Consider the following 24259-nt stretch of genomic DNA (forward strand, 5'->3'; position numbering starts at 1 on the left):
GGACCAGCAGCGAGATTTCCTGCCTTCCCTACGGATGCCCAGCAGGACAGGATGACGTCATCGGGACCTCGTCCGTGCCCGGCCCCGGGGACGAGACAACCCCTGCCCTGCAGCTCCAACTCTGCTCCGCTTCTTCCCACATCATGCTGCAACATGCAAAGAAACCCGCAACTAACAGACAGTGTTTCCCCCACTTCTTACAGCGTGAATCCAGCGGTGATAGACTCAGCAACACTGAACTCACAATCCTTAAAAGCATTTAACCAATTTTCTCCCAATAATCCATTTTCAAATATGTCAAATAATTTTAACAATTCTGTTTTCCCTTCTAACCCTTTTGTTTCTTCCACAGGAACCGACCAGACCAATGATTGTAATGATATAGATGATGTTGATACACCTGTTAATGATGTAAATTTATTGCAGGCATATCCAGTGTTCTATAATCCAGGTTCAGCCCCAGTGTGGGACCCCTTATCCATACCCCTTCTCAAGGATGCAAAAAAAGCGGTAACAACTTATGGGTTGAACTCAGCTTATGCAATGGGAATTCTGTCATCTATATTCTCTGGTTTTATACTAACCCCAAATGATTTAAAAGATATCATGAGAGCTTTACTAACTAAAGTACAAGTATCATTGTTTTTAGATGAATGGCAAGCCTTAATTAGAAAATATGCTCATGAAACTAGCTCTACTACACGTAGACCTATAAAAACTACCATACAAATGCTTTTTGGTGAAGGTCCTTATTCTGCAAATACAGATCAGGCCAGAATTCCAAAACAAGACTTAATTGCTACTAAAAATATGGCATTTTTGGCACTGCAATCAGTAGCTGAAGCTTCTGAAACAACTCCACCTTTCAATAATATAGTTCAAAGGCCTGATGAATCTTTTATTGACTTTGCAGAACGGTTAAAAGGATCTATAGAAAAACAAATAAAGGTGAAAGAAGCACAAGATGCTCTGTTCTTGAAGCTAGCTATCTCCAATTCAAATGCACAGTGTCAGCAAATACTTAGAAACCTTCGGGACCCTACCCCCATGGATATGGTAAAGGCTTGCAAAGATATTAGTCCTAATGACAAATTAGCAGATAGCCTGGTCCAAGCTCTGGCATCTGTGTCAAGCCAATTAGTTGAAGCTAATACACAATTGGGCAATCAGATTGCTGAGGCAACTCAGCAGATGGTAGAAAAAATGACCGAAGTTTTAGCAGCTGCCCTAGACCACTCCAAAATAATATGCCATAATTGCAAACGTGCAGGTCATATAAAAGCTAACTGCCCACAAGTTCAAAGCCCCAATTCTCAAAAGAAAACCATTCGTCCAGGCCTTTGCCCCAGATGTAAAAAAGAGGTACATTGGGCTGTACATTGTCGATCTCTATTTGACAAACACGGAAACCCACTATCACCCAGACCTTCTCACAAAACACAGAATTCGGGAAACGGCTTGACGAGCGCTTAGAGCAGCGCGTAGACATAAAAAGCTCTAATCCACCTCCTCCAACAATTCCTAATTGGGTAATGCTCTCTGGCCAAAATGTTTGGCTAAACCTGGCACAATCACTAAATACTGACTCTATCTGTCTCTCTACCTTAGATCCCTCTCACCCTTTTAAGACCTGTCTGGTAGGAATCCCCTGGACACCCAGCGAATGGGGTAATTTTTGAAATCAGTATATCCCCTGGTGTGATGACCACGATCAGTTCAAGAATCCATTCTTGGACTGTCTCACAAGACCAGCAAAAACTTCACATGACAGGCAGACATTTAGCTATCAGTGGCAGAGACCTGAGGAATTAGAAATCTTGGGGAGTATTGTTTCTCCTCTCTGTTTTTACTTCATTCACAACAAATATGTTGCCCCTCCTGAATTAATTAATGTCACCTCTTATGGACCTTATTCCAATTTCAGTTTCTGGTGCAAGGAAGAGGTTCCTTACCAGATACATGCCACCCCTGATTCGGTTATTCTTCCAAAAGGAGTCTTTTTAATTTGTGGACTTAGAGTCTGGAATATGATTCCCAGATTAGCTGCTGGAGGCCCCTGCACATTTGGAAAATTAACACTGTACAATCCAGCTACCCTTATGAAATCTTTACCTGTAAGGCCTCCCAAAAATCGTGCAAAAAGAAACAGTGACCTCCAAAGCACCTCACCCTTCTCACATCATAGAGTGCGCAGGCAATTCCAAGGTTTGCACCCACATCTTAATTTCTATCCACCACAACAAAAATCCCTTTCTCCACCTAAAGCAGTGCAGGTCCCTGTAGCTGCAGCACCCCCACATCCAGCTGAAGAACATCCTTTAGCAAAATTACAGTCCCTGAGTGAATTCACAGCAGAATGCAACTCCAACATGCATTTTTGGTCAGACACTGCAAACATTATCAGTGGTATACTTCCAATTGTCAGCTCCACAAAAGCCTTAACTCTCCTTACCAGAATGGGATGTTGGCTAGCAAAAGAAGCTAATGCTACAAGTGCTGCCCTTGATGATCTCTTACAAGATACCCAAACCAATAAGAAAGCTTTGTTACAAAATCGTGCTGCAATAGATTTTCTCCTTCTAGTAAATGGCCATGGGTGTCAAGAGTTTGAAGGCCTCGGCTGCCTCAACTTCTCTGATCACTCCTAATCTATCCACTCTCAGATTAATCAGCTTAAGTCCTTAGTTCATGAAATCAAGCGAGCTGATCCTCTGACCTTTGATGATTTTTTCAGCTGGTTGCCCTTCAAAGGCCTCTCTTCCACTATTAAGAAAATTATTGTAGTTATCGTACTAGTACTTTCCGTAGTGTTTCTCTTTATGTGTGTCTTTCCATGTTTCCTTAGTTGTGCCAGAACTTCTCAATCATTAAAAGCATATCCAGCTTTAAAAGACAAAAAAGGAGGAGATGTAGCAAGGAACTTGCCATACACAGTATGGAAAAAGTCCTGTCAGAGATGGACTGGTGAGGAAAACAGCTCAAACCCTATGGAAACAGAAGCTTTTACTGTAGTTTGAACATGTCTCAACATGTTTGTGTATTTTCTGCAGTGTCACTGTCTCCCTCTTCCCAACACCCCCCTGTGAAGCTATTGTCTTCCACACAAGGTGTCCCATTGGTTCCCTGTTAACCCCTTCCTATTGGCTGTTGACCCCTTACCTGATGGTTTCTTTTGTGTGACCCTGAACTTGTGATTGGTCCCCTTTGACCCTCCTAAAAGCCTTATAAACCCCAACCCCACAATAAACTCTCTCTTTCGTCCGTCCCTCCCAGGTGGTCTGTGTGTGCTCCTTGCGGGGTCACCGGGCCACGTGCAGGGGTGGGAGGAAGGGCATTCACCTCGCAGGTAATGGGGCAAGCAGCATAAGGCCTGGAGGTTTCCCCCAATATCCCCAATCCGCCGTAGGGCACCCCGAGGACTCCAGCGCGCACCGAAAGGATTATTCGGGGAGATCCTCGGGGTGCCCGGCCCTGGGGAGCTCAAAGCAAGGTCCCTGCCATGGATTCAGGCATTGCTGAGAGTATCCCAGGGGTCCCTGTCCCTGCTAGACAGGGAGCTCTCTAATGGGCTGTAATTGGGTTCTAAAAGTGGTGCTCCAAGTGCCAAAGAAGTGTGGGATTGGGATTAAGAAATGAGCAGTGAGGGTGCAATTGGCTGTTTTCTCTGGAATGTGACTGTGAGAGCTGCAGGAGTGCCAGGTGTGTGTTCCAGTCCCCAGCATTTGGTTTGCACATGTCCTGCTCAGACACAGGTCCAACTTGCTCAGTCCTTAACCCAAGAGAGGGAGAATTATGGACTGGCAGTGTTAAGGTGATTGGTGTGACAGGGGTCAAACTGGGAAAACATTGGGGAATTCCTCAGTTGGTCTGTTTGCCAAACTAACCCAAACCTGTGCTAGGAAGAGATGGACTGGGGTCTCTGATCTCCTGGGCAGTTGTTTTGCATGACCCTGGGAGCCTCTGGGATTAGACTGGCCTGGGCAGACAGGGAGCAGTTTGTCCTGTGGAGCTGGGCTGGGTTTGTTGAGGATGCCTTGGGAGGCAGGGCTGGAGAGGCTCCTCTGTTGGCTGTAGTGGTGGAAGGTTGTAGCAGCAGGGCTGGAGCCTTCGCCCTCCTGCTCCCCCCGTGAGCCCCGACGGGCCCGTGCCCTTGGCAATGGAGGGCCCCCCATTGCTGAGTCAGCGGTTCCGGGGGCCAGGAGGGATGGGATCAGGATGCCGAGCTCCGCCCAGGGCCAGGGCTGCCAGTGTTCAACCATGGAGGGAACTGAAAGCACAGGGAGATGGAGGCCAAGCTGCAGCACAGGGATGGGTGAGAAAAGACCCTAGTCCTCAGGTGGAGCTTTGAATTCCCTGGAAAAATGGATCCTGTCAGATGGATCAGGCCCTTGTGGGTGCTGGAGCAGAGGCCTCTGTCATTTATGGTCACCCTGAAAGGTTGCAAGGACAGCAAGTTCTGACTGCAGGATGAGGTGGCAAACAAAGTGAAGTGGTCCAGAGAAAAGCTGAGGCTAAAATTGGCCCTGTGCCAGAGCAGCCTCGTGCAGTGCTTGTTGCTGTCCCTGAGTGTCCCATTGCAGTGGACATTTCCAAGGGTGCCTTGTGCTGGGGAGCACTGGGGCAGTTCCCTTTCCCTGGGCAGGGCAGGCAGGGCACGTTTCCCCCCTCGAGGGTGGCTCCACAGTCCCCCCCTGTGCCCTGGGAGCGTGGCAGAACACCTGGACCCACTGTCCTTGTCAGAGAGGGCACAAGGGATGGTTGGATGGGGGAGGGAATGGCTCAGGGAGTACAAGCACCATTACAATGAGTAGGGCAGCACCTGGAAAGGAAGGGGGGCGTTAATCCAGACAAAATCCAAGCACCTGCTCAACCTGTGATATTTTTAGGAACTCAGTGGTGCTGTGGTCCCCAGGAAGTATTGCCCAGGACTAGGCAGGAGACTTCAGGCTCTGTCACCCCCAGAGCAAGTGTCCAGGGGCAGGCAGTGGGGAGGCAGCTCTGTTGTTGAGGATGGGGTTATTTTCTCTGCTTTATTTTGTCTCCAGAGATGTTCTTCCCATTAATCCAAACTGACTCCATCTCCTAACTCTCTGAAGAGGTTTTCTGCTTTTTGTGGGAGGGTAAGGTTTGGGTTCTAACTATAGAAGAGCCAACAAAATAAAGGCTTTGTGGCAAACAAATGGTGTCTCCCAAACTCTTTGTACTTCAAATAGATGCCTTTATTCTTAGTTTTTTCTTATTGGTATACCCTGTCTACAGTTATTTATTTTGGCTTCTCTTTTTTATTTGTTACAGAGTTGATGTGACTGACTTCTTTTTGAAATGCAGCAGTGCTCTCAAGGATATTTCCCCCCCACTCCTGGGCTTGTGCAGGGCTGTTGAGTCCGTGTGTGCCACTGTTCTTGTCCCAGGGGGACCGAGTGACATTTGGAACCAAACCTGGGGACTTGAACTCTAGGAATGTTTCTGTGTCTTTGAATTTTAAATTGCACATGAAGCAGAAATATGTTTGTGTTTTCCAGGTTATATTGTCATGAAAATAGAAATGCATCATTGGATCTTACTCCTCTGAGGGCAAACCACCAGACTGATCATTTCTTAGTCCATCAGACCCAGTGCCAGGAACTCAGAGGGCTGTTTGTGTGCAAATGTGCTGAGTGGTGGTGGCCCCCGTGAGACTGTGACCAGCTGGAAATGTGTGTGTGTGTGTGTGCAGAGCTGGGCTGGATCCCTTGGGATTTGGCTCCCAGATCCCCCCCAGCCTTCAGGAAAACCAGAGGCCACCGAACCCTGAGGGAAGGGAGTCCCATTTGCAGAAGGGTTTGTAGATTGGGGAAAAGCTCTCCAGAACAAAGCCTGTGTTCCAAACCCCTTCAGGCCAAAGTCAAGGAGCACAAACCCTGGAGTCATCAAGTTATGAAGTTTGGTTCAAACCATTTCCTAATAAGTCAGTTTTAATGAAGTGTTAAAAGGAGAACTTAAATAAGGGTAATTTCTGATGGAGAATAATGGGAAGAAGTGGTTTAAGTTCCCTAAACATGTTTTATATCAGTCCATGGTTATTTAATTGAGCATTGTTTGGAATTTTTCTTTTTGCATTCGTTCCTGGTGTGCTTTTCTCTATCTAAGGGATGTTTGGAGGTCTTTTTGATTGCTTGAAGGTTTTTAATGTCAGTGCTGGATTGGGGTGGACAGTCATTGTAACATGATTTAGAGTTGGATGCATTTTATTCTGTGTGCCCTGTTTGATGTCTCGTGTTCAGCGAGTGACTGGTCAGAGTTTGGCCCAAGCCTTTGTTTTTCAGGTGAAAAACCCGAAGGGGGAATTGTAGTTGCAGCTTTGCCCTTGAGCTGCAGCTGGAGCCTGGCCAAAGAACAAGGCAAAGCTCCCTGGGGAAGGAAGGGGGAGCCAGAGAAGAAAAGCAGCTGCAGCCAGAAAGGTGGGTTTGGGCGGGAGAAGAGGGGCTGTGACCCAGCAAGGGGCTCTGGAGGGCTCTGGGGTCCCTGTAATGGCTCTGGGGTCTCTATAGGGGCTCTGGGGTCTCTATAGGGGCTCTGGAGGGCTCTGGGGTCCCTATAATGGCTCTGGGGTCTCTGTAGGGACTCTGGGGTTTCTATCGTGGCTCTGGGGTCCCTATAATGGCTCTGGGGTCTCTGTAGGGACTCTGGGGTTTCTATCGTGGCTCTGGGGTCCCTATAATGGCTCTGGGGTCTCTGTAGGGGCTCTGGGGTCCCTCTCCTGGCTCGGGGTCCCTCTCGTGGCTCGGGGTCCCTCTCGTGGCTCGGGGTCCCTCTCCTGGCTCGGGGTCCCTCTCCCTGCCGGCACAGGAGCTGCTGCCGCCCCAGCAAGAGGCAGAGGAGTCGCTGCCCAGAAGCAAGAACTCACTGAGAGCTGAACTGGGGCCGTGTGGGCAGGGCCAGAGGGGAGCAAAGGAAGGGATTTGTTGCTAAGAAAAGAAATAAAGTTTGGGTCATATTTTGGGGAGATTTGTGTCAGTTTCTGATCATTTTTGGGGGTTATTTTTAGTGAGTTTCTGGTCATTTTTGGGGGAGATTTGGGTCAGTTTCTGGTCATTTTTCGGGATGATTTGGGTGAGTTTTGGGTTTATTTTTGTGGTAATTTTGGGTCAGTTTCTGGTCATTTTTTGGGGTGATTGGGCTGACTTTTGGGTCATTTTTTTGGGGAGATTTGGGTGAGTCTTGGTGTCAGTGTTTTGGGGTTTTGAGGTCAGTTTCTGGTCATATCTGGGGCTGATTTTGTATCATTTTGGGTCAGTTTTGGGGGGGGTTTTTTGCATTTTTAGGTCAGGTTTTGGGCCAATTTGGAGTTAGTTTTTGAGGTGATTTGGGCCAGTTTTGGGTCAGTTCTGGATCAATTTTTGGAGTGAATTGGATCAGTTTTTGTGTCACTTTTTGGGGAGATTTGGGTGAGTTCTGGGTCATTTTTGGGGAGATTTGAATCAGTTTCTGGTAGTTTTTTGGGGAGACTTGGGTGAGTTCTGGGTCTCTCCTGATTGTAATTCCTTCAGGCTCCTCTCCTGATTTTAATTTTTTTAGGCTCTTCTCCTCATTTTAATTTTTTAGGCTCCTCTCCTGATTTTAATTTTTTTAGTCCCCTATCCTGATTTTAATTTTTTTAGTCCCCTCTCCTGATTTTAATTTTTTTAGTCCCCTCTCCTGATTTTAATTTTTTTAGTCCCCTCTCCTGATTTTAATTTTTTCAGGCTCCTCTCCTGATTTTAATTTTTTTAGGCTCCTCTCCTGATTTTTATTGTATTAGTCCCGTGTCCTGATTTTAATTTTTTCAGGCTCCTCTCCTGTTTTTAATTTTTTTAGGCTCTTCTCCTGATTGTAATTTTTTTAGGCTCTTCTCTTGATTTTAATTCTCTTAGGTTCTTCTCCTGATTTTAATTCTCTTGGGCTCTCCTCCTGATTTTTATATTTTTAGACTCTTCTCCTGATTTTCATTTTTTTTAGGCTCTTCCCCTGATTTTCATTTTTTTTTTAGGCTCTTCTCCTGATTTTAATTCTCTTAGGAGAAGAGCCTAGAGAATTAAAACCAGGAGAAGAGCCTAATTACACAAGTAAATTTTCAAACCACCAGCAATCACAAGCCAATTATCCGATTTCCCAAAAGAACTACACGAACAAATACGGTTATAAAACAAAAAAAAAATGCCATAAGTAAAAAATCGCATAGCAACAGTGCCCCCTGGTGACAGAGAAAAAGAATTGCACATATATTTGAGATGAAATACTGCCACCTGCTGACGGAAAACAGGAACTGCATTGAAAAAATTTTGAACAGCGCATGCGCAGTCGTTGGCAAAACGCCGGCGATCACGTGGTAAGTAAGGGCAGGCAGGAGAGGGACCGGCGACGCATGCGCAGTGGCTCTCGTGCCGGTGCAGCGCTCCCTGCTCGAGTTAAGGGCCGGTTCCGGCGGCAGGGCGGGACTCGCGGCCTCCCGTCTGTCCCGGGGTGTGCGGGGGGGGAATAACGTGAAGATTTCTTGGGGTGAAAGCGCAGAAATTAGCGAGGAGGGACGCTAATTTGGGTAAACTCGGTCACCGGAAGTAGTGAGCGACCGGAAGTCCTCCAAGGCCCCGGCCCGGAAGTCCGCCAAGCCCATAGCAAAGATGGCGCCACCAGGACCGGAACGACCACACTAAAGATGGCGGCCCCGGCCCGGAAGTTCGCCAAGCCCACAGTAAAGATGGCGCCGCCAGGACCGGAACGACCACACTAAAGATGGCGGCGAGAGGCTTCCGCCGCGACCCGGACCCCCACCCCGCGCCCGCAGCGCCGTCTCGCCGCGCTGCTTCCCGCTGCGGGGACAGGGCGGGGCGCTCGGCGGCGCCGGGCGCGGGCGGCAGGTTCGTGGGCGGCGGCAGGCACCGGCGCCGGCAGCCCCCGTCTCGGGGCCGCGGCGCGCGAGGACCGCATGGCGCGCACGTCGCGCCGCCCTCTCGCCCCGCTCCGCTCCCGCTCCCGCCCCTGCCCCCGCTTCTGCCCCGCTCGCTCCCGCCGTGCCCTGGAGATGCTATCGGGGCTGCGCCGCCGCCTTCCCCCCCCGGAAGCGACCCACGGCGGCAGATTCGACGGAGATCGACCCCGGGGTAAGCTGGGCGCGTCCAAAGGCGCCGCGGGTCTCGCCAAGGAGGGGGGGGGGGGGGGGGAGGCGCGCGGCTGCAGTACCGCTCCCGGCCGTGTCCGCCAGGCGGCGACTGTGAGGCAGGGCCCGGCGCTCGGCGGCGCTCTTGCAAGCGACGCCCCTGGCAAAGCGGCGCTGCTTGGGCACTGCCGGCCTTCCCCCGGAGTGCCCGGGCTGGCCCAGCACCTGGCCGAACCTCTTAGGGAAGAGGCAAGGAACAACTGCGCTTCTTCTGCCCTTTCTTTAGCCCGGGACTGGAACACAGACAAAATCAAGGGGCTCTTGGACCTGGGCAGGCTCCGAGCAGTTTTCAGCCTTCCTTAGCAGGGCATTCTCACCCTCCGAAAAGCTGAAAGGCTTTAACAGCTGGACACGCGCCTGCAGCTGTGCAGATTAATGTAGTTTCTTTTAGGAAATGAAGGGGAAGTTTTCCTGTTGGGAGCCTAAATACCGAGTCTACTCTGCTTTTTCAATCAGGTGACGAAGCTTAGGGAAGAAAAGACCAAAGGCCTCGAGGTGAGTACATTCTACCGAGTTCTGCTTTTCTGGCATCGGTTTGGGAAAATCACGTGAAATTCTAAAAAGCTTCTCTCCGTGTTTTCTAGTTGTTTTTTCAGCCTTGCTCTAAGTTTCATGTAGAAAAGGGCATAGAATTATTAGAACAGACAAACTAGACTTCCTCGGGAGAGATGGAAGAAAAGTCTGCTGATTCCAGTTCTGCTTTTCTTGTCTTCCCTTCGACTGTCGTTTTCTCTCCCCTGCTGTTCAAATAGGCTGCAGTTAATTGCTCTGCTGAAGAGTTTGCTGTCCTAAGTGTCTGTCAAATTGATGCCTTCAACTCAAGACAGCACCTGCTCCTTAGTTACAAAAAGTTCCTCACAGGAAATGTTCAGGCGTGCCCATAAATCTCCTCGCTGTTTGTTTGGGAGAACAGGCTTTTCTCGTCTGTAACAGAACAGTCGTGTCATCTGCTCTGGAATGCTGGTGGCAATCTAGTCAGAAGAGGACCCCGTGCTTCACTAATTTTCCCTTTTTGTTGTTGGGGGTGACTTCTTCCCAGGCATGTTATTCTTGACCCCCCGGGGCAAACGGAGGTGTCAGCGTCAGGAGCCATCCTAACTGAGGCCCTGGGAGGTCAGTGCTTTTTGTGGGACTGGACGGTGAAGCTGTCTGTGGGAATGACCTGGCTATGGCTCAGTGTAGTCCTAATTAAGGTGTCTTTTACTCCGTGTTCCCAGGCTGCCTCTTTCCCTTCGGTCGCCGTGGGACGCCTCTGGCAGGACTAACCCTGTGGCTTTTATGTCCAACGTGCTGTGCTGTGTGTGCCTGCAGGTAAGAAAAGCTGGGAGTGCAGTCCCTCTGCTTTGGTTGCTGTGTCTCTTTGGGAGTGATTTTGGAGGGGAATCCCAGAGCGATTTGGTTTGAAGGGGACCTTCAAAGGCCAGCCTGTCTTCCGTGGGCAGGGACACCTTCCACTGTCCCCGGTTGCTGCGAGTCCCGTCCAGCCTGGCCTGGAACACTTGCAGGGATGGGGCAGGCTCAGCTTCCCTGTGCAGTGTGCTCTGATATCTCTCCACTGGCATCCTGAAAAATTTTGTCAGCACGTTTTGTGTGACAATGGTAAGCGGGACCTGGGTGAAAATTGGGGTTCTCTGAGGTGCAGAGGGAAAGAATTCTCCTTTGAAGTCCAATGTAATTCAGTTTTGCACGAGTCTTGTCTGACTTATGTTTGAATTGCTTTCTATTCTAGGCAGTTCTTTTAAATTAAACTTTTGTGTCTCCCCCCCAGTATCTTGTACAAGACAAAGCTACCTTTCCTCGTGGGAACGGACTGGCCGGGCTTTGGCAATCTGGCCCCTCGAAAGACTAAGTGACCTCTTCCAACAGGGGAAGACTTTCTGGCAAGCGGTGCCAGGAAGAACTGGAGTTTCTGGAGAATAAAAGCTGGAAGCGTGCCCCTGAAAATCCCCAGCCCTGGGTGGTCAGTGGTCTGACTTGCACGGACCGGTGGCCTTGGCCAGGAGCGGTCCTGCGGGAAGCGCCTTTGCCCAGGCTGTAATTTTAATTTCCCTTGGATGCTTGGCAAAGCCCCTCTGGGTGAGCCCCAGTGCCTGGCAGGAGCAGAGCGGGCTTCCAGGGAGGTATTCACCTGGTCAGCGTCAGGAACCATCCTACCTGAGGCCTCGGTGAGTGCTTTTTGGACGACTGGACGGTGAAGCTGTCTGTGGGAATGACCTGGCTATGGCTCAGGGTAGTCCTAATTAAGGTGTCTTTTACTCCGTGTTCCCAGGCTCCCTCTTTCCCTTCGGTCGCCGTGGGTGTGCCGGACGCCTCTGGCAGGACTAACCCTGTGGCTTTTATGTCCAACGTGCTGTGCTGTGTGTGCCTGCAGGTAAGAAAAGCTGGGAGTGCAGTCCCTCTGCTTTGGTTGCTGTGTCTCTTTGGGAGTGATTTTGGAGGGGAATCCCAGAGCGATTTGGTTTGAAGGGGACCTTCAAAGGCCAGCCTGTCTTCCGTGGGCAGGGACACCTTCCACTGTCCCCGGTTGCTGCGAGTCCCGTCCAGCCTGGCCTGGAACACTTGCAGGGATGGGGCAGGCTCAGCTTCCCTGTGCAGTGTGCTCTAATAGCTCTCCACTGGCATCGTGAAAAATGTTGTCAGCGTGTTTTGTTGGACGACGGTAAGCAGGACCTGGGTGAAAAGGACATTCTCTGAGGTGCTGGGAGAAGGAGGACTCGTGCGGGCACCTCCAGAGACAGCGGGAACGGGAGCGTGCTGCGGAGGAGGGAAATTCCAGGGGGTGGGTGCCGAGAAATTTGGCCTTCCCTCGCCCTGTGCTCTGCACTTAGCAGTGGGTCAAGTGCAGAAGTTTCCTGGGGACCCTGGGAAATGATGCCGGGTCTGCCAAGAAAAGTGGGGCCAAAGGAGCAGGACCTGGGTCTGCCAGCGTGGGAGAAACAAGGGACGGGTCATCCTCTGCCTCCAGGAGGGAGGGCAGCAGGAAAGGCCACGGACTAAAGCACTGAAGTGCCGTTCCCCAGGGAGCCCCTGCCCAGACCTGAACTTGCTTCTGCACTTGCTGTCCCTTTCCCAGCGGAGCCGAAGCGTCGGGTGCCGCTGCCGGGGGGATGGAGCTGCCAAGGACAAGCTGGGAGGGTGTTTGCGAGGGAAGGGGGTAGAAGGAGCTCTTGATGTGCTTTTTTTACTTCTTCATCCCACAGAATTGCCACGAGAGGAAATACTTCAGAGGGGCTTCCCTCCAGATAAGGCCTGAAGATGCCAGGAGGTTTCAGCCGGGAGGAAAGGAGCTGTGGAAGAAAAGCAGCCTAAAAACAGCCAGTGGGGATCATCAGGTTTTCCAGCCAAGAAGAACAAGGAGAGAGATGAGGGAATCGGGTTCCAATTCCTAATGCTTTGGTGGGTGCAGGAATGATTTCTGTGTGTTTTCCAGTCCCTTTGGATTCCTGGGATGATTTTAAAATGATGGCTTTAGCAATCAACTAAATCGCAGATGTTGTTTTTGAGAGGAAATGATGCCAAAGAAATGCAGAGTTTTGGGTCAGTTTTGGGGATGATTTGGGTCAGTTTTTGGGGTCAGTTTGGGGTCATTGTTTGGGGTGATTTGGGTCAGCTTTTGGGATGATTGGGGTCAGTTTTGGGTCAGCTTTTGGGATGATTGGGGTCAGGTTTTGGGGTCAGTTTTGGGTCAGCTTTTGGGGTGATTTGGGTCGGTTTTGGGTCAATTTTTGGGGAGCACTGGGTGTTACTGGGGGTTGTTGAGGAGCACTGGGTGTTACTGGGGTGTACTGGGGAGCACTGGGTGTTACTGAGGGTTGTTGGGGAGCACTGGGTGTTACTGGGGAGCACTGGGAGAGAAAATGAAAAATAAAGAGAATAAAAAATAAACGAAGTAAAGAAGGAAATATAAAAAAGAAAATTTAAAAAAAAAGGCAAAAAAACTAAAAAGGAAATAAAATGAAAATGAAATAAGAGAGAAAAAAAAAAAAAAGAAACCCCTTCTTGGGCACCCCGTTTCCTCTCCTCCCCCCCCCCCCCCGAACCGTAAATTGCGGGGTCATCACCCCTAAAATGTGAGAAGGGGACCCCGAAATGTGGGTGAGGGAACCCCAGGGAGCCGGAAAAGTGGAGGGGGAGCCGCAGTAAGAAAGCGAAGCCGGGCGGTCGGGCGGCGGGGTGGGGGGGGGGGGGCGCATGCGCAGTCGTTGGCAAGACGCCGGCGATCACGTGGTAAGTAAGGGCAGGCAGGAGAGGGACCGGCGACGCATGCGCAGTGGCTCTCGTGCCGGTGCAGCGCGCCCTGCTCGAGTTAAGGGCCGGTTCCGGCGGCAGGGCGGGACTCGCGGCCTCCCGTCTGTCCCGGGGTGTGCGGGGGGGGAATAACGTGAATTTCTCCTGATTTTAATTCTCTTGGGCTCTTGTCCTCATTTTAATTTTTTTAAGGCTCTTGTCCTGATTTTAATTCTCTTGGTTCAAACCATTTCCTAATAAGTCAGTTTTAATGAAGTGTTTTCCAGTCCCTTTGGATTCCTGAGATGATTTTAAAATGATGGCTTTAGCAATCAACTAAATCGCAGATGTTGTTTTTGAGAGGAAATGATGCCAAAGAAATGCAGAGAGAGAGCATGGAATCATCCTGGGATCCTGGAGTGGTTTGGGTTGGAAAGGATCTCAGGGATCATCTCCTTCCACCCCCTGCCACAGGCAGGGACACCTTCTAATAGACCTCCAGCCTGGCCTTGGCCACTTGCAGGGATGGGGCAGCCACAACTTCTCTGTGCCAGGCCACCTCCCCACCCTCCCAGGGAAGAATGTCTCCCTTCTGTGCAATCTTTCCCTTTCTTCTCTGCAGGAAGTGGGCTGGGACAAGGGAATTGGCTCCCACGAGGCCGAGGATCAGAGCGGGCTGTGCACAGGGGACAACTTCCACTTCCGAACGGGGAAGGGCCCCTTCGTGCCCACCCCTGGCAAACTGGGACAGAGTAACATCTGCCTGCAGCTGGCTGGAGTTCCCGTTGGCTCTGGGCTTTCAGCCCGCCGGGGCTGCGGCGGGAGCCGCGCGGAGGGAACGGGGGCCGGGGCCGCGCCGAGGGCCGGGGCCGGGCTGAGCGGGCGGGGCGGGGCCGCAGGGCCAGGCGGGCTGGGATTGGGCGGAGGCGCTCGAGTGCTGATTGGGCAGCGCTGCCGGCCCGCGGTATAAAGGGCCGGCGGGGCAGGTGGGGGCGGTTGTGTGTGGGGGCTGAGGGTGTGGCCCCGCTGCTGCCCGGGCTGCGGAGGGGAGAGCGCCTTGGCCGCTGGGTTTGTGCACCGGGGCAGCCGGGGGCGTTTAGGGGCGCCTTGTGCTGGGCGGCGGGGCCCGGGTAAGCCCCTTACCTGCCGGGTGCCCCCGGGGAGAGCCGTGGCATGGCTGTGGGTCCTGTGCTCTCTGGGTGTCTGAGGGTTTGCTTTGGGATCCCAAACCCTTTCCCCGTGCAGGGTTATGAGGCAAAGACTGCTTTAACTTGGTTTTTTGGTGCTGCGTTAATGCTTTTTGCTCGTTCTGTGTCCATTTGCAGCCTCGCTCGTGGTTTCCCCTGGTGTGGAGGCGAGTTGTGCTTCCTGCTGGGAGAGAGAACGGCCTTGGGAAGCTGCTCCATGAGCCACAGCTGTGCCGAGCCCGGCAGTCTGTCCAGGTAAGAGCAGGGCTTCTACTGCCCGTGAGGAGCTGGGTTTGCTGTTGGAAGATAGAATGTGCCTATGCCTTTAAATGCAAGGACAGGCAGAAGCCGGGAGGGACCCTGAGCAGGTTTGGTGGCACGACAGCAGTTTGAAAAGACCTTGACTGTGGGAGAAATGTCCAGGAAAACGATTCCTTTTTTGCAGGGAGGCAGTTTGCGAGGACAGGGGGGTTGCTGTGCTCTCTAGCAAAACTACTGACCTTGGGATGTCTAGGGTGGGGAGATGTTGGCCACGTGTGGGCTGGAGCAAAGGTGTGTGGATGCCTGTGTGTGACAGCCGTGGGTGTGCAGGAAGGGGGGTTCTGGTGCCATTGGAGCTGCCAGGGAGCCAAAAGGGGCACGGTTGTCTGAAAAAGGCAAAAAGTCTCAGTCTCTGTTGACACGTGTACCAAAGGAGATGCAAATTTTCCCTTTCTCGTTGCAGACTTCGCAAAGCTCCCCAGGAAAGGAAGCTTTATATTCCTCCCCAGCTTTATGCTAAAGGTTTCCTTCCTCCTGTCTCAGCACCCTTTCTGCTGTTGGGAGAGCACGAGGTGGATGGAGAGGATCCCCAGGCATCTGCAGGCACAAGGGACTCATACAACTGCGATTTTCCTCCAGCCCTCGTGAAAGGGACTTCCAGGATACTCTTGGGAATGTACCAGCTCTCCTGCTGGAGCTTTTCTATGGAATATTTGAACACAAAGGGTAAAACTAAAGTCAGGTCTGTTCTGGAGTATGTTACACTTGTGCAAAACTCCGTTCTTCTGTTTATTTTCTGTTCTGGAAAGAACAGTCTGGGGTTCCTGGGCACTTCCTATTGAGTGATTCCATGAAAATAATTTTGTACTGAAAGGGGAAAGGAGCTGTCTGTGGGAGGTCAGGTGTCCATGATAAAAGCTTTATGCTTTTCAGTCAGATAAGCCTTAAAATATCTCACAGTGTATAGGAATGCCTGGCTTCTAAAAGTCACCAGCTGAGTCTTAGAGGCTCCTTTGAAGAGCTGAGTTCAGGCAGGCAAATTGCCCCCCAGGAGGGACTCTGTGCCTGCTCTCCCGTGGCTCCAAGGGATCTCTGGCCCTTCACGCCGGCACCGAGATTTTCTCGGGAAGGGCCTCAGATCCCCGGACCAGTCTGGGACACAGGCAAGATCCCCCTGCATTTTGGGACCAAATTGGCCCCCTGGAGGGACAGTGCTGTTGGTGCCCCCCGGGTTGGGGCACCCCGAGGACTCCAGCGCGCACCGAAAGGATTATTCGGGGAGATCCTCGGGGTGCCCGGCCCTGGGGAGCTCAAAGCAAGGTCCCTGCCATGGATTCAGGCATTGCTGAGAGTATCCCAGGGGTCCCTGTCCCTGCTAGACAGGGAGCTCTCTAATGGGCTGTAATTGGGTTCTAAAAGTGGTGCTCCAAGTGCCAAAGAAGTGTGGGATTGGGATTAAGAAATGAGCAGTGAGGGTGCAATTGGCTGTTTTCTCTGGAATGTGACTGTGAGAGCTGCAGGAGTGCCAGGTGTGTGTTCCAGTCCCCAGCATTTGGTTTGCACATGTCCTGCTCAGACACAAGTACAATTTCCTCAGTCCTGAACACAGCAGAATGAGAATTATGGACTGGCAGTGTTAAGGTGATTGGTGTGACAGGGGTCAAACTGGGAAAACATTGGGGAATTCCTCAGTTTGTGTTTTTGCCAAACTCACCCAAACCTCTGCTAGGAAGTGATGGGCTGGAAAAGTTGAGGCAGAAATGGAATTGAAAACTGGGGCTCTTGACACTGTAATTGCTGAAACTAAATGTGTCCAAGCAGCAGCTCTTGTTGTGCAGGGAATAACTCCTGTCAGCAGCAAGGCCCTGACTGAAGTGGCAGCTGCAGTTGTTCCTGTGGTGTGGGCCAGTGGAGCTGCAGGAGAGTGGAAGAGGGCAGAACCTGTAGGTATTACCCCTGATGTGGGATCTCTATGGGTAAGGCCAACCCAGTATCCTTTAAAATCAGAATGCCAGACTGGATTGGTTGCAGGAACAGCTAAATTGGCTCCTCCTGGTTTGCTTGTAGGACGTGAATGCAAGAACCTGCCAAGAAAACCAGTGGACAAGATGATTGATTAGTGCAGGACCTGAGAGAAGCACCTTGAATGACAACCTGGAGGAGTTTCCAGTATTGGATTTAAAAGATGGCCTTTGCATCTCCTTGAGCAAGGAAAGCCAAGAAAGCTTTGCTTTTGCAGGAGAAAATGGGGCAAGCAGGCAGGAAGAAGAGAAGCCCCGTGACTCCTCCCTGAGCCCCAGACAGCCCATGAACTGCCTTGCTGGGAATGGTGGGACGGGCTGGACTCTGCATTGCTCCCTCGGGATGTGTGGTAAGACTGTTATGGCGACTTTTTGAATAGATGGTGCAAGGGCAGCCTTTAAGCAGCTGAAGCATTCCCTGAGGAGAGCTCTGGGTCTGCCAGATGTGTCAGAACTGTTGGAAGCATCTTTGGTGGGGAGGGCAAACAAAGGCCAAGGTGTGCAGTGACCCCCCTGAGAAGGGACTTTCAGTTAATGGCATCCCTGATGGTGAACTTTGTGGGCTGTTCCCCCTGTAGGGCAGGTGATAGTCCCAGCTCCAGTTATGGGAAAAATGGTTAAAAGGGAGCCCCAAAAGCTGGAAGTCCTCCTGGAGGCTCCTGGCAAAGAGAGTTTGCTGCGTTCCCCCTGACAGAAGGACAGTGGTAGCTTTTGAGTGCTGGTAGATCCTTTTAATAGATAGCCTTGAGTGTGTCCTTGTTGCACCAGTAGGACTTATCAAAGTCCCCATATTCCAGGAGATAGACACATTGAAGTTTAAAATATTCTTCCTAATCCTTTGTTGGCTTGAGGCTCTCCCCTCAGGAACTGCAGGAACTCCTGGTGCCGCCTGGGCCGATGGATTGGACGCCCCAGCCCCTCCGTTCCTGCCCGGCCACTGGGGCCGTGTCCAGTGGTGGCACTGCCAGCCCTGCAGGTGAAGTGGGAAGGGCCTTTGCAGGTCTGGTGGGTCACATTTATAGCAGGTAAAGTTGCAGTAAAAGGACCTGGGGTCTGTTATTCTTGAGTTCAGAAAGCTCCTTTTGATTGGTGAGCAGGACAAAGTGGATCCTTAAGAGTTCCCATCCGTGTTTGTGTCTCAGCCTGTGTTAGGATTCAGGGCTGTAGCTGTTGTTGTCACTGAGGAGTCAAACTATGCTTTAAATAATGAGACCCTGGCCTGATGGCCCAGTGTCAAGGCAAAAGGTGGAATGCTCTCTGAGTGTTGAGATGTAACAAGGGCTAATCCTTTTTGCAGTGGGATGGAGCCTGGAAAGTGCACAGAGCTGAGCCCAGGGATTGAAAGGGACCAAGCAAGGGAGGTGAAGAAAGAAGGAAGAAGGGAAGTGAGGCAGCAGGCAAGCAGCACCAAGTTGCTGTGTAAGCAGGTGAGTTGTGTTGAGGTTCCTCAGGCAGGCACTGAGGACTTGGAGGGCTCCAGACAGAGCAGACCTGGGAAGGCCCTCGGTGAAGCCCCTCAGAAACCTGAAACCCCTGGGCCTTTTGGGGAGCCTGAGCTATTGCAGCCCTGGGGATGGCTTTGGTTTCCTTCTCTCCTCAGAGTAAAACTCTGTGGGGGAGTCTGTGATCTCCCTGACTTTTGTGTCATAACTGAAACTTGGAAGGAAGTTGACCTTGTGTAGTTTCCCAACTGACTTGGCCGGGTTGAACCAGCAGTGCCAGATTGTTGTAGTGTGCAGGGTGTTGTTTGTGTCTGAGCAGTTTGGGGTTGATTTGCCAAGGGGAGCCATGGAATGTTATGGTGTTTTTGTCCCAATATTTGGAGGCAGTGCCCTGGATGAGTTGATTTCTGCCTCACTCCCTGATATCTGAGTTAGGAGATGTACCAAGAACTGGTAGTTTTTGCAGTGGGATGTTCCCTAGAAAGTGCATGGAGCTGAGCCAAGGAACTTAAAGGGACTGAGCAAGCAAAGTCAAGAAAGAATGAAGAAGGGAACTGAGGCAGCAGCCAAGCAGCACCAAGCTCCTCTACAACCAGGTGAGTTGTCTTGAAGTTGATAAGGTGGTCACTGAGAACTTTGGGGTCTGCAGGCACAGGTGACCACCAGAGACCCCCAATGGAGCCCCTCAGAGAACTTATAAGGGTTTGTGTAGATGGGAACAGGTGTTGGGAGTGTCCTGAATGTGCAACAGGAATGCAGGGAAGGAAAATGAACCCTCCTGTCATGCTGACCCCTCCCATCAGCTGCAGTGGAGACCCCTCCGTGTGCCCTTTGGGAGCGGATTGCCAGGACCCCCGTGGGGCTGGGATCATGGCAGGGTGTTGTAAGCAAGGAATGCCTGGCTTCTAAAAGTCACCAGCTGAGTCTTAGAGGCTCCTTTGAAGAGCTGAGTTCAGGCAGCAGAATTGCCCCCCAGGAGGGACTCTGTGCCTGCTCTCCCGTGGCTCCAAGGGATCTCTGGCCCTTCACGCCGGCACCGAGATTTTCTCGGGAAGGGCCTCAGATCTCCGGACCAGTCTGGGACACAGGCAAGATCCCCCTGCATTTTGGGACCAAATTGGCCCCTGGAGGGACAGTGCTGTTGGTGCCCCCCGGGTTGGGGCACCCCGAGGACTCCAGCGCGCACCGAAAGGATTATTCGGGGAGATCCTCGGGGTGCCCGGCCCTGGGGAGCTCAAAGCAAGGTCCCTGCCATGGATTCAGGCATTGCTGAGAGTATCCCAGGGGTCCCTGTCCCTGCTAGACAGGGAGCTCTCTAATGGGCTGTAATTGGGTTCTAAAAGTGGTGCTCCAAGTGCCAAAGAAGTGTGGGATTGGGATTAAGAAATGAGCAGTGAGGGTGCAATTGGCTGTTTTCTCTGGAATGTGACTGTGAGAGCTGCAGGAGTGCCAGGTGTGTGTTCCAGTCCCCAGCATTTGGTTTGCACATGTCCTGCTCAGACACAAGTACAATTTCCTCAGTCCTGAACACAGCAGAATGAGAATTATGGACTGGCAGTGTTAAGGTGATTGGTGTGACAGGGGTCAAACTGGGAAAACATTGGGGAATTCCTCAGTTTGTGTTTTTGCCAAACTCACCCAAACCTCTGCTAGGAAGTGATGGGCTGGAAAAGTTGAGGCAGAAATGGAATTGAAAACTGGGGCTCTTGACACTGTAATTGCTGAAACTAAATGTGTCCAAGCAGCAGCTCTTGTTGTGCAGGGAATAACTCCTGTCAGCAGCAAGGCCCTGACTGAAGTGGCAGCTGCAGTTGTTCCTGTGGTGTGGGCCAGTGGAGCTGCAGGAGAGTGGAAGAGGGCAGAACCTGTAGGTATTACCCCTGATGTGGGATCTCTATGGGTAAGGCCAACCCAGTATCCTTTAAAATCAGAATGCCAGACTGGATTGGTTGCAGGAACAGCTAAATTGGCTCCTCCTGGTTTGCTTGTAGGACGTGAATGCAAGAACCTGCCAAGAAAACCAGTGGACAAGATGATTGATTAGTGCAGGACCTGAGAGAAGCACCTTGAATGACAACCTGGAGGAGTTTCCAGTATTGGATTTAAAAGATGGCCTTTGCATCTCCTTGAGCAAGGAAAGCCAAGAAAGCTTTGCTTTTGCAGGAGAAAATGGGGCAAGCAGGCAGGAAGAAGAGAAGCCCCGTGACTCCTCCCTGAGCCCCAGACAGCCCATGAACTGCCTTGCTGGGAATGGTGGGACGGGCTGGACTCTGCATTGCTCCCTCGGGATGTGTGGTAAGACTGTTATGGCGACTTTTTGAATAGATGGTGCAAGGGCAGCCTTTAAGCAGCTGAAGCATTCCCTGAGGAGAGCTCTGGGTCTGCCAGATGTGTCAGAACTGTTGGAAGCATCTTTGGTGGGGAGGGCAAACAAAGGCCAAGGTGTGCAGTGACCCCCCTGAGAAGGGACTTTCAGTTAATGGCATCCCTGATGGTGAACTTTGTGGGCTGTTCCCCCTGTAGGGCAGGTGATAGTCCCAGCTCCAGTTATGGGAAAAATGGTTAAAAGGGAGCCCCAAAAGCTGGAAGTCCTCCTGGAGGCTCCTGGCAAAGAGAGTTTGCTGCGTTCCCCCTGACAGAAGGACAGTGATAGCTTTTGAGTGCTGGTAGATCCTTTTAATAGATAGCCTTGAGTGTGTCCTTGTTGCACCAGTAGGACTTATCAAAGTCCCCATATTCCAGGAGATAGACACATTGAAGTTTAAAATATTCTTCCTAATCCTTTGTTGGCTTGAGGCTCTCCCCTCAGGAACTGCAGGAACTCCTGGTGCCGCCTGGGCCGATGGATTGGACGCCCCAGCCCCTCCGTTCCTGCCCAGCCACTGGGGCCGTGTCCAGTGGTGGCACTGCCAGCCCTGCAGGTGAAGTGGGAAGGCCCTTTGCAGGTCTGGTGGGTCACATTTATAGCAGGTAAAGTTGCAGTAAAAGGACCTGGGGTCTGTTATTCTTGAGTTCAGAAAGCTCCTTTTGATTGGTGAGCAGGACAAAGTGGATCCTTAAGAGTTCCCATCCGTGTTTGTGTCTCAGCCTGTGTTAGGATTCAGGGCTGTAGCTGTTGTTGTCACTGAGGAGTCAAACTATGCTTTAAATAATGAGACCCTGGCCTGATGGCCCAGTGTCAAGGCAAAAGGTGGAATGCTCTCTGAGTGTTGAGATGTAACAAGGGCTAATCCTTTTTGCAGTGGGATGGAGCCTGGAAAGTGCACAGAGCTGAGCCCAGGGATTGAAAGGGACCAAGCAAGGGAGGTGAAGAAAGAAGGAAGAAGGGAAGTGAGGCAGCAGGCAAGCAGCACCAAGTTGCTGTGTAAGCAGGTGAGTTGTGTTGAGGTTCCTCAGGCAGGCACTGAGGACTTGGAGGGCTCCAGACAGAGCAGACCTGGGAAGGCCCTCGGTGAAGCCCCTCAGAAACCTGAAGCCCCTGGGCCTTTTGGGGAGCCTGAGCTATTGCAGCCCTGGGGATGGCTTTGGTTTCCTTCTCTCCTCAGAGTAAAACTCTGTGGGGGAGTCTGTGATCTCCCTGACTTTTGTGTCATAACTGAAACTTGGAAGGAAGTTGACCTTGTGTAGTTTCCCAACTGACTTGGCCGGGTTGAACCAGCAGTGCCAGATTGTTGTAGTGTGCAGGGTGTTGTTTGTGTCTGAGCAGTTTGGGGTTGATTTGCCAAGGGGAGCCATGGAATGTTATGGTGTTTTTGTCCCAATATTTGGAGGCAGTGCCCTGGATGAGTTGATTTCTGCCTCACTCCCTGATATCTGAGTTAGGAGATGTACCAAGAACTGGTAGTTTTTGCAGTGGGATGTTCCCTAGAAAGTGCATGGAGCTGAGCCAAGGAACTTAAAGGGACTGAGCAAGCAAAGTCAAGAAAGAATGAAGAAGGGAACTGAGGCAGCAGCCAAGCAGCACCAAGCTCCTCTACAACCAGGTGAGTTGTCTTGAAGTTGATAAGGTGGTCACTGAGAACTTTGGGGTCTGCAGGCACAGGTGACCACCAGAGACCCCCAATGGAGCCCCTCAGAGAACTTATAAGGGTTTGTGTAGATGGGAACAGGTGTTGGGAGTGTCCTGAATGTGCAACAGGAATGCAGGGAAGGAAAATGAACCCTCCTGTCATGCTGACCCCTCCCATCAGCTGCAGTGGAGACCCCTCCGTGTGCCCTTTGGGAGCGGATTGCCAGGACCCCCGTGGGGCTGGGATCATGGCAGGGTGTTGTAAGCAAGGAATGCCTGGCTTCTAAAAGTCACCAGCTGAGTCTTAGAGGCTCCTTTGAAGAGCTGAGTTCAGGCAGCAGAATTGCCCCCCAGGAGGGACTCTGTGCCTGCTCTCCCGTGGCTCCAAGGGATCTCTGGCCCTTCACGCCGGCACCGAGATTTTCTCGGGAAGGGCCTCAGATCTCCGGACCAGTCTGGGACACAGGCAAGATCCCCCTGCATTTTGGGACCAAATTGGCCCCTGGAGGGACAGTGCTGTTGGTGCCCCCCGGGTTGGGGCACCCCGAGGACTCCAGCGCGCACCGAAAGGATTATTCGGGGAGATCCTCGGGGTGCCCGGCCCTGGGGAGCTCAAAGCAAGGTCCCTGCCATGGATTCAGGCATTGCTGAGAGTATCCCAGGGGTCCCTGTCCCTGCTAGACAGGGAGCTCTCTAATGGGCTGTAATTGGGTTCTAAAAGTGGTGCTCCAAGTGCCAAAGAAGTGTGGGATTGGGATTAAGAAATGAGCAGTGAGGGTGCAATTGGCTGTTTTCTCTGGAATGTGACTGTGAGAGCTGCAGGAGTGCCAGGTGTGTGTTCCAGTCCCCAGCATTTGGTTTGCACATGTCCTGCTCAGACACAAGTACAATTTCCTCAGTCCTGAACACAGCAGAATGAGAATTATGGACTGGCAGTGTTAAGGTGATTGGTGTGACAGGGGTCAAACTGGGAAAACATTGGGGAATTCCTCAGTTTGTGTTTTTGCCAAACTCACCCAAACCTCTGCTAGGAAGTGATGGGCTGGAAAAGTTGAGGCAGAAATGGAATTGAAAACTGGGGCTCTTGACACTGTAATTGCTGAAACTAAATGTGTCCAAGCAGCAGCTCTTGTTGTGCAGGGAATAACTCCTGTCAGCAGCAAGGCCCTGACTGAAGTGGCAGCTGCAGTTGTTCCTGTGGTGTGGGCCAGTGGAGCTGCAGGAGAGTGGAAGAGGGCAGAACCTGTAGGTATTACCCCTGATGTGGGATCTCTATGGGTAAGGCCAACCCAGTATCCTTTAAAATCAGAATGCCAGACTGGATTGGTTGCAGGAACAGCTAAATTGGCTCCTCCTGGTTTGCTTGTAGGACGTGAATGCAAGAACCTGCCAAGAAAACCAGTGGACAAGATGATTGATTAGTGCAGGACCTGAGAGAAGCACCTTGAATGACAACCTGGAGGAGTTTCCAGTATTGGATTTAAAAGATGGCCTTTGCATCTCCTTGAGCAAGGAAAGCCAAGAAAGCTTTGCTTTTGCAGGAGAAAATGGGGCAAGCAGGCAGGAAGAAGAGAAGCCCCGTGACTCCTCCCTGAGCCCCAGACAGCCCATGAACTGCCTTGCTGGGAATGGTGGGACGGGCTGGACTCTGCATTGCTCCCTCGGGATGTGTGGTAAGACTGTTATGGCGACTTTTTGAATAGATGGTGCAAGGGCAGCCTTTAAGCAGCTGAAGCATTCCCTGAGGAGAGCTCTGGGTCTGCCAGATGTGTCAGAACTGTTGGAAGCATCTTTGGTGGGGAGGGCAAACAAAGGCCAAGGTGTGCAGTGACCCCCCTGAGAAGGGACTTTCAGTTAATGGCATCCCTGATGGTGAACTTTGTGGGCTGTTCCCCCTGTAGGGCAGGTGATAGTCCCAGCTCCAGTTATGGGAAAAA

The 24259-nt window shown here is 51.6% G+C and overlaps 1 protein-coding gene across 2 annotated transcripts in view; it reads left to right on the top strand.

Annotated features, from left to right (window-relative positions):
* LOC127464713 (uncharacterized) overlaps nucleotides 1-24259 on the top strand; it is a 38423-nt gene that overhangs the window by 9944 nt on the left and 4220 nt on the right. The window contains exons 4-6 of one of the 2 annotated variants that reach the window (XM_051775182.1): nucleotides 12376-14844; nucleotides 15314-15576; nucleotides 23864-23995. In XM_051775182.1, the coding sequence (XP_051631142.1) occupies nucleotides 14576-14844; nucleotides 15314-15576; nucleotides 23864-23995 (664 nt within the window). In that variant the 5' untranslated portion in view covers nucleotides 12376-14575. Of the gene's footprint in view, nucleotides 1-6720; nucleotides 6821-12375; nucleotides 14845-15313; nucleotides 15577-23863; nucleotides 23996-24259 lie in introns of those variants that run through there. The other variant, XR_007901534.1, reaches the window with a different exon arrangement.

Source organism: Manacus candei, unplaced genomic scaffold (assembly GCF_025592945.1).
Source record: "Manacus candei isolate 608988 ecotype Guabito, Panama unplaced genomic scaffold, ASM2559294v1 h1tg000262l, whole genome shotgun sequence".
NCBI classification, from domain to species: domain Eukaryota; kingdom Metazoa; phylum Chordata; class Aves; order Passeriformes; family Pipridae; genus Manacus; species Manacus candei.